Below are 10219 nucleotides of genomic sequence, written 5' to 3'. Positions count from 1 at the left end.
TACGGTCTCCAATCCTACATTTTCTTTAACCTGACATCCTTATCTGACCTTTAAGTTAAACTACATTGTGGAAGAAATAATACCTCTCTCCCCCTGCCAAGAACCATTTGGCAAGCGGTATTTCCTTGCGATTTTCCTCAGGTTAAAAAAGCAGACTTGAGTTTCTCAAGCTTGGTAGTTCAACAACTAAAAAGTAATGTTAATAGTAACAAAGGGCTTAAGAGCAAATTGTGGAAAAAGAATAAAAATCATTTGATCATAGCTGATAAAGACACTCTGGAATGATAGGAAAGCCTTAGTATATCTCTCCCAGGGTCTGGCTTGATCTGAACCTTATCTGTACAGAATTAGTGGCTTGTATAGTTATCTAATAACATCTCACACTTGCCAAGGCCTTGATTAATATTTAAAGAAACATGGGCTTTTAAAATAGCCACTACTGAGTTGAAATGGATCAGTTTCTTTCTCCAAAGAATTCTAATCCTATTGTATATTACAAATAATAATATCTAATATTTATTGAACACTTTCTATGTGCCAGGTTCTAGTCTAAATGTTTTATATCTCTTTGCTAATCCTCACAACAACCCTAAGAGAGATATGTATTTTTCCCATTTTCCTGGCAAAGAAGAAATGAAGCCTTAGAGAGGTTGTGACTTGCCCTAGATCAAACAGATAGTGTGAAGGGCAGAGTGAGGATTCAAATTTAGGTCTTTATTTTCCCTAAAAACTGTTCCTTTAATCACACTCTTTAGGTACATTTATATAGAATCACTGGAGAAGGCAATGGCACCCCACTCCAGTACTCTTGCCTGGAAAATCCCATGGATGGAGGAGTCTGGTAGGCTGCAGTCCATGGGGTCACTAAGAGTTGGACACGACTGAGTGACTTCACTTTCACTTTTCACTTTCATGCATTGGAGAAGGAAATGGCAACCCACTCCAGTGTTCTTGCCTGGAGAATCCCAGGGACGGGGGAGCCTGGTGGGCTGCCATCTATGGGGTCGCACAGAGTCGGACACGACTGAAGTGACTAGCAACAGCAGCATATAGAATCAGCATAGTTTATACTTGACAGTTTTCAATCAGAAAGCAAGGCTTCAAAATTTATTCTTCAAAAATTTCCCAATCCTTATCCCACCTCCCAACCCAATACAAATGATCTAAAAGCTGCAAGGGTTAGGAAGGATAGTGAAATGGGCTCAGTGATAGTGAAATGAGCACCTTTATTTGGAACACAGAGTCAAAAGACAAGAGGAATGAGTTGCTCATTCAGGATTTCAGTTATTAGTATGTCTTATGAGTGTAACTCTAATCTCTGCCACCAGAGGGCAGTTATCTCACAAAAATATGAAACCACTTCTGGCTTCATTTTCAGACTTTCACGTCACAACCACGTCTGGATTTAGTTTTACAGCTCAGTAGAAATTCCGGGATCTCTGCTTCTTTCCAGTCTGAAACTAATATGTCATGTCTTGCTTTTTTGGCCCAGCAACTAAAGGAGCTTGGTATATCTTAGAAACCGCCTCTTCAAATGGGAATGTGAACATGAGCCAAAGACAGCTGCTTGGTTGGTCCTATTTTGGAGGTAGAAACTTTACACCACTCAGTGACAGTCAAAAGCACCCTCTGTGTCCAAGATTTTAGAATATATTCCATTTAAAATATCATCTGGGCTTCAGTAACATGTATTGGCCTAGAAAATTAGATTTATATACTTTTTCATGAGGATTCTAAAGAGTAGCTGAGAAAAAGGATTAAAGTGTTTGACTGACAACAAATAACTTCAAGTGTCCAGTCTGTTTATGATTTGGAGAGATCACCAGGAACACTTCATTTATTGATCACTTAGCACAATGCCTTATAGCGTAAATGCTTTATGGCCAGAATCAGATTCAATCTTACCAATGTCCCTGGGAGGTACATTCTGTTGCTTTTGCAGGTTTTAGAGATGAAGAAATTGAAACATACTCAGGTGAAGCTATGTGCCAAAGAATACATGCTTAGTCTGTTTTATTAACCACCATGAAGTAGTGGATCTACTGGAGATGAGATGGGCCCAAGTACAGAGCCTTGGCTCCAGGTTCAGGAGTGAGGTCCACTGGTGCTCAGAAAATCCACGTCAGGAAAAGGAGGATGAGGCAAAGGAGGCATGAAGCTACCTGGCTGCTCTCTCTGGCTGCACCACAGGCTCCACCACTAAGTCAAAAGGCACAGCTGCTTGAGCAATGGTTACAGATCATCATTCTATGGCTGGCAAGGATCCCAGGTGCTGTTTTAAGCCAGAACTCAGACAGCTTGGTAGCAACCTAGCTAGAAGGTAGAAGACATAGGAACTAGGATCTATGTCTACAGAAAGAACGGGTAGGCTCCACCTGAGTCTCCTGGACCCAGGCACCAGCTAAGATTCAGAACAACATCCAGGCCTTAAGAGGGCCTGTGGAACCTGGCAGGAAAAAAAGCCTCAAAAGGAGAAACTCGTGGCCAACATTCAGCCTTATGAATTGGGCCAACTCCAAGGGGGGTTGATGCCAACTCTAATTTGGAATCTGGCTGGAGACTCAGAAGGACGGGCAGACTCCCGGTTGTTGGCTATGCCACAGGCTCTGAGAAGGCCAGATTGATGTGAGTCCCTGTGGTAGCGAGCTGAGGCTGTTGATGAGTTGTTGGTTATAATGGGCCTGGGAGCAGAAGCAGGGTCAAGCCTCAAAGTGGGTGCCTTGGTAAACCCAATAGGAGGGACTCAGGGAAGGCAGAGTGAACACAGTAGGGACTCACTCCTGGTCCATCCTCTCAAACCCTCTTAAATGGCTTCTATCTCAAATTGTAAATTCCTTCATGGCCATAAGGCCAACATTCCAGAGCTGACTCCAGCCTCCAAGATGCAGCAAGGTCGAATCAAATTATCATTCAATTATTTTTAGGGTTCCTTCAGGCATGTGTCTATGTTCTAACTCGGTTGTCACTTTTATCTCTTTGCAGACTGCTGATATCATCCACTTCTGTCTCACTACTGCTTCCTTGGATAGCAGAGGCCCTCTGCACTTGTTTCCCCAAAGCCTGGTACAATCTCTGCCTTAATTCTCTCAAAGCCTATTTGACACCAGGCTGAAACACTGAACAAAAACCTTACTCATGATTTGAGGATGGCATAAGAAAATCACTTTGTTTAAAAGGAATATTTAGGATATTGGCCCTTCAGGTCTCAAACTCCATCAACCATGGCCCATCAGGGCCCCTTGCTAACCAGTTCTCTCCTTTCCATCAGACTAATGGTCACTTTTCTTAAGAAAACATTATTAAAACAAAACAAGCCTTCCAGACCTTATGTCAGCCTCTAGTGAATGTGTTCCATCTCCTCCCAACCCAATTCCTTGAAATTGCAACATGCACTCCCCCAATTGCAATTCAACCTTTGCCCGATTTTGCCTCTGACTCTCCCTCATTAAATCAGACACCCTCACTGCTAAGTCTGTGCTTCCATCCTTATTGTTCTTAACCTTTCAGCACTTGACACAAGCCATGCTGTCTTGTCTTGGTACATCTCTTGTTCCTTACCTACTCAACATCTCTCTGCAGCCACAGAAGAAAAACCAGTGGAGACCATCATAGTCTCCTACAGAGGGATAACTCACCCTACAAGAATGATGAACTACCTTGCTTAATAATATAAAAAGTTAAGTAAGTGCTTTCCAAACTGGCTGTAAAATCAATTTAGTGAGTTGCAAGTCTCACTGTTAAGCTAAATGGAATCAAACAGAGACCATCAGAGTGCATTACATGTAGTAAAGCTAAATGTTTTGTACCCAGTATGGGTATATGTGGGCTTTCCAGGTAGCTCAGTGGTAAAGAATCTGCCTGCTAATGCAGGAGCTTTAGGAGATGTGGGTTTGATCCCGGGGTCAGGAAGATATCCCCTGGAGGAGGAAATGGCAACCCATTCAAGTGTTCTTGACTGGAGAATCCCATGGACAGAGGAGCCTGGAGAGCTACAGTCCATGAGGTCACAAAGAGTTGGACATGACTGAGCATGCACACACATGTGTGTATGTGTGTTCACTGGTGATGATATGCTTCTTATTGTGGGTATAGTCAGAAAAGAGAAAAGGGCACTGATTCGGGTCTTTGTGAAGTTAACTCCTATATTTCAGAATAGAATCTAAATCTTAATTTGGAAAAAAAATCCTCAGTGGGCCTTTTGACTACAAAGAGAAAGATTAGTGTTTACTCTAAAACAAGAATTCTGGTATCACTCTTAAAGCAACTGGTAGATATTTGAAAACAAAAATGACATACAAATCTCTTCTGATCTGGTCCCTGCTCCCCACCTCTCCAGCCTCATTTCTCCCACTTCCTACTCTGTGGCCTGCGTTGTGGTCACACTGTGTCCTTTGTCCTCCAATCACAGAATTTTCCTCTGGCTCCAGGCCCTGGAACATGTCATTCTGTTGCCAGGAACACTTGAATTCCCAAAGCTCCATTTATCACCCTCTATCATCTTCTTGTCCAGGCCATGAGATTACTCTTTCTAGGGAACATTCTCAGACTCTAAGCCTTGTTGGTACTGAAATGCCCTCAAAGAGCCCCTGACACCACTGGGGTCTGGATGAGCAATTCATGAAGCCAACTAGGACTGTATCCTCAATTTTTTCTTTATTATTGCTCCAGCCTGCTACCCCCAAAAGTCTTTAAGACATTTTCCACTTGATTTCTCCTCCCTCTCCCCCATGAAATTTTAATTCCACAGATATTCTTTATGACTGTTTATGTACCTGGGCCTTTTGGAAGACCATAATCCATTCCCTAGAGCTAAGATTTGGTATAATCTTAGATAACATGAATTTTTTGTTTGATTGATTTGCTCCATAAGAACCAATTTTTGCCCCCTTGAGGGTGACATCACCTCCATTGAGAATGCATGGAATAGGATAAGAGAAAACTCTATGTGTCCTCTTGACAAGGCTAGGACAAAAATAGTTCACATTCTTTTCTGATGAGAGGCTTATGTCAAATGCTCAAGAGGTTAAGGAAGATAAGGTTAAAGTATAGATTTGGCAATAAGGCTGACTTTGACATCAATCCAGGGCAGAGTTATTTTGCAATAGCACAGAGAGTGATCATTGAACACAGGCTACAAATTCAAGGAGCTGGGCTGGGAAGGGAATAATTAGCTAGGGGGTGACATAAGGCTAGTAGGTGTTGTTTTGGTTTAAAAAGATGGGGTACAACTGACTTTATGCTGATGGAGAGGGGCCTGTGGACAGTGAGGGACTAGAGAACATCAAGAAAGGGGTAAGTGGTTGAACAGAAGCCTAGAGGAGGATAGAAGTGCAGGATTAGGGTCAAAGGGCAGCGGGGGAAACAGCAGAAGTAGAAGCCTTGGGTGTTTGCTCCAGAAATGTGACTACTCCCTTTAAACCTCAGCAACTCAGTCATACAAGCAACATGGAAACATCACTCATATCTAGTCCTCCTCACCTATTTTAGAGATTCTTAAAGGCAAGAAACCATAATTGGATATGTTTTTCTCTGTCCACCCTACCAGCATCTTTCTAGTATTTTTTTTTTAGAGAAGTTTTAGCTTTTTAAATAGACTTTTCTTTTTGGCCTTCCCTGGTGGCCCGTGGTTGGGAACCAATGTAGGGGACATGGGTTTGATTGCGGTCCAGGAAGATTACACAAGCCATGGGGCGATGAGCCCATGTGCCACAACTCCTGAGCCTGCACTCTAGAGACCATGCTCAACAAAAGAGAAGCCACCTCTGGGAGAAGCCCAAGCACTGCAATGAAGAGCAGCCCTCACTCACCACAGCTAGAGAAAGCTGGAGTGCAGCAATGAAGACCCAGCACAGCAAATCCACAGGCTTACTTTTTACAGCAGTTTTTTAGGACAAAGGTTGGGAGGAGGGGAGGTAAATAGATGGAGCACAAACTATTTTTAGGGCAGTGAAACAACTCTGTATATTACTATTTTGGTGGATACACATGATTATACCTTTGGGCAAATTCATAGAATGTGCAACACAAAGAGTGAAATCTAATGTAAATTATGTATTAATGTAGGTTCACTGATTGTAACAAATGTACCCTCTGGTGGGGATGCTGACAATGGGAGATGCTATGTATGTGTGGGGGCAGGGGATATATAGAAAATCTATATACTTTCTTCTCAATTTTGCTATGACTTTTTCCAGCAATTTAAAGCCAAATCCTTAGTACCTTATACATTTCCTGCCACTGGTAGTGAGTTCTGTTTTTGACTTACCACTCACAGCAGCATCAGTGAAAACATCTCTCAATATTTTGTGAGCCAGAGGACATTAAGATTTCAAAGAATACATTTTTCCATTGAGGGTCATCAACCTGTAAAATGCAAGTCAAAAAAGCTGTGTGTGAACAACATAATTAAGGCATATTTTAAACTATATACCAAAATATCCACTCAGAGTTTTAGGGTATTATAAAAGAGCTAAAGGAAATTGTTCCCTTCTGTTTTCTAATTTTTAATTTTTTAAATTTAAAAAATTAAAAATTTTGTTTTTTAATTTTTTAGACTTTCCTAAGTAAAAGTGTTAGTCACTCAATCATGTCTGACTTTTTGTGATCCCATGAACGATAGCCCACCAGGCTCCTCTGTCCATGGGATTCTCCAGCCAAGAATATTGGAGTAGGTTGCCATTCCCTTCTCCAGAGGATCCTCTCAACCCAGGGATCAAACCTGAGTCTCTGGCATTGCAGGCAGATTCTTTACCATAAAAAACTAAAACTAAAAACTAGTTAGGTTTATTTTTAATTCTAAGAAAATGGACATGTGTTTTAAGGAAAGGTCTTCTGGAGTCTACCTATTCTAGAGAATACCAACCTCCATGGAGAGGAAGTTTTCTATATTTTAAACCCTCTTGTGTGTATGTTCATTACAAACACACTATAGAAGTTAAAAGCACAAACGTGTTTATAGTGATAAACAAGTCTCCCTCTAGCCCCTGCCTTCTGATCACTCTGCTACCATCCCAGGAGGCAACTTCTGTTCCCCATGACATAACTTTCAGATTATATTTCACAAGCAAATGCCTATTTTAAAAAAAAGACAAATACAGCACATTATATGCTGTTCTGGACTTTCCTTTTGTACTTAACATGTCTTGGAGATCTTGCCATAGCAGTGGATAAAGAGTTACCTCATTCTTTTTCAATCTAAGTTTAATGTTAAGGGGGTTACAGTTAGGAAGTATGTTATTTATTTTTGCCATTTCAACAGCAGAGCTGCAACTAGATTAATCCTTAGTTTTATGGGCTTTAGTGTCAAATAGTTAAAAAGCATTAAGCTTTTTCTCTGCCCTGGAGCTCTATTTTCCTTGCTAAGATTCTCTGTTCTATGCCTTTCAACCCCTTCTGAGGTTGGACATCACTGTCTGGCTCAGTCATTTGATCTAATTTTTCATGAGTCAAATTTAATAAACCCAGATGGCCTGGCTCAGATGTCACTTAAGGATAGAAGATTAAAGGATGAAATAAAAATAAATGTATAGGATAGAGGGCTGAGGGCTTGTTGAATGTTTGAGATTTTAATGTGCCTGTGTGTGTGTAATTGATTCCTAATCAATTTAAAGCTCAAGTCACCTCCCCCTGATTTTGTGCCTGGAGACGAGGATTAGAGCAGACTTAGTTCATACAAATAAGTGCTCATCTGTAGATTGTTCTGATCCCTCAGTTCGCTGTAGTTCACAAAGACAGAGCACTCAAATATTTCTCAAATATTGTTTCTGACTCTCTCTTTCTCTCTGGGTAAGCGAGGCCGACACACTTGCCAAGGATAACTGAGAACGTAAGGGCAATCCTTGACTCGGCAGCTCGAGCAGGCTGTGTGCTAAAAGCAACTTCGAAACACACCCTATAAATAGCCGTTCATTGTCAGCAGGAGCGAAAAGACAAGAGGGAGCGTGCGGCACTGTGATTCAGGTCTAATTAAAGGGTTGCTCTCGCGGGGTTATAAGCGAAGAGCAGCTCTCCTCTGATAATCTAGTTGGAAGGCAGCGGCGAAGCTCCACGCGGACATTGGACGGGGAGGACGCTGCTGGATGCCGGCTTTGCCTCCACTATGGCAAAAATCATCCTGAGGCACCTCATCGAGACTCCAGTGCGATACGAGCAGGAATTCGAAGCTCGAGGTCTGGAAGACTGCAGGCTGGATCACGCTTTATATGCACTGCCGGGGCCAACCACGGTGGACCTGGGGAAGGCCAGGGCGGCCCAGGCTCCTCCAGTGGACGCCGCTGAGATGCCGCCCCAGAGAGGCGAATCCCGCTTCCAGGTCCTGCTGGACGTGGTCCAATTCCTCCCCGAAGATATCATCATTCAGACCTTCGAGGGCTGGCTGCTGATAAAAGCTCAACACGGAACCAGAATGGATGAGCACGGCTTCATCTCCAGAAGCTTCACCCGACAGTATAAACTGCCCGACGGCATTGAAACCAAAGATTTGTCGGCGATCCTCTGTCACGATGGAATTCTGGTGGTGGAAGTAAAGGATTCGGCTGGGACCAAGTGACATGGTGTCGAGAGGAAGATTCTAGTTTAGCCCATGGTATCACGGGAATGTGTGTATTATCCACGTTTGAAATGATTTTTATGAAGATTAAAAACACAGACATAATTCCTGGTATGTTGAGGTTGTCTTTGTTATTTTATTACGAAAGGAAAGTTGTTAAATATGTTCCTACAGCTCAGGTTGATGCTATTCTTAACACCTGAAACATTGACAGTTTAGGAGACTGTAGTCTGATAGTAGAAACGATTCAGAATTATTTCTTCCTTACTTCAACAATGCCAGAGAAGCTTGCATTTGTAACAGTTGATGGCAAAAGAGCCACACCAATTTAAGAAATTCTTATCCATTTTATGAAAGTGTTTTATAGTGCTAAAAAGAGCTGTGATCTCCTTCACTTAATGAGCTTTTCTTTTCAGTGTATTTTATTATAGCATAGCTTTGTAAATATAGAATATGAAGGTTAAAAAATAGTACTGGAAAATTGGATCTGAAATATATTTATGAGTCACTACATTTGTTACTGTTTTAAACTTACATTGGAATTTTCAGATATAAATATGATTTTTTAAAGTTCCAAATATGTACCTCATTAAAAAAAAAAAAGCTAAGGTGAATCTTAGCTGCAGCATTTTTTAAAGCATAGTGTATGTTCTGTGGATATTTATGAAATATTAAGATGCACTGTCATACTTAAATTAATATGAAGTTTAGGAAACCACTTTGAAAAGTACAATGACTGAATTCAAGAAAATTTAAACTATGCTCTTTAAATGTTCCTTAAAATGTTAGATTTCAGAAGATGGCAAAATGCACTGCATCTGTTCTCACTGCATAATCTTTAGCTTTAAATAGCTTGGCAGGCAATGAAAGTTCTGAGGCCCGAGCTTACATGGGTGTCTGAGTTTATACAGAACATTGGCTTTTTCTATTTCCCCCATCTGCTGCTTTGGCCCAAAGGAGCGGCTGAGACATTGGTGGTTAGGAACAATTGCCTTCAACAGCTGGTCTGTGACATTCCAAGGATTTGCTATCTCATTCTCTACATGTGAAGTACTTCTTTGGGGGAAAGTAGCTGCCTTTACCCCGGACCCCATGTGAGGCTGAGGACAAGGCTATGAATAGCAGAGGAATCTGGGTGTGGAAAACATCAGCGTAGCTGCTGACTGCTGATAACCCCCAGCTCCCCTATGGTGCTTTGTTTGTAGTTTACATGCAGATGCGAGAGGTATAAAACAGTAGAAAAATAAATCAGAAGCTATACAAGTCGTTTTGAAAACAGAGATGTTGGTTTATAGTTTAAATTGAAAGCATTTTGAAGTTAGGTGTTTATATGAAGTTGGTAATTGTGCATTCAACTCTAGGATCACAAATTTTGTTCTTTGACAAAGTGAATGTCATAGACCAACTCTGCTACATAACAAAGTTAATAGTAATTAATGGATTACATCTACTAATATGACTAGGACTGGGATGCCCTTTGTCCCACATTAGATTATTCTTTTCTATCATTGGGCAGGATAGTGTGAAAACAAGCTAGTATTTTGAGAAACAAACACAAACATCCTCTCGTTGGCCTTGATCTCACTCTAGGTAAGGTCTTCTGAGAAATTTCAGAAAGTGAAGTTCTTAGCATGAGGAGCCACTGATAGGAAATGTTTCCTTTAAAAGTTA

The 10219-nt window shown here is 41.3% G+C and overlaps 1 protein-coding gene across 1 annotated transcript; it reads left to right on the top strand.

Annotated features, from left to right (window-relative positions):
• The first annotated feature begins 7778 nt into the window (after positions 1 to 7778).
• On the top strand, positions 7779 to 8662 carry HSPB3 (heat shock protein family B (small) member 3). Its single transcript, XM_019983096.2, has one exon. The coding sequence runs from the start codon at positions 8099 to 8101 to the stop codon at positions 8546 to 8548; it is 450 nt and encodes a 149-aa protein (XP_019838655.1). The 5' UTR covers positions 7779 to 8098; the 3' UTR covers positions 8549 to 8662.
• Positions 8663 to 10219: the final 1557 nt, after the last annotated feature.

The sequence above is a fragment of the Bos indicus genome, chromosome 20 (genome assembly GCF_029378745.1).
Source record: "Bos indicus isolate NIAB-ARS_2022 breed Sahiwal x Tharparkar chromosome 20, NIAB-ARS_B.indTharparkar_mat_pri_1.0, whole genome shotgun sequence".
Taxonomy (NCBI): domain Eukaryota; kingdom Metazoa; phylum Chordata; class Mammalia; order Artiodactyla; family Bovidae; genus Bos; species Bos indicus.
Note: the sequence above shows the minus strand (reverse complement) of the source record. Positions and strands in the feature narration are given on the sequence as shown.

Coding starts and splice junctions, on each gene's coding strand:
- HSPB3 (XM_019983096.2), top strand. CDS start 8,099: ATGGCAAAAATCATCCTGAGGCACCTCATCGAGACTCCAGTGCGATAC.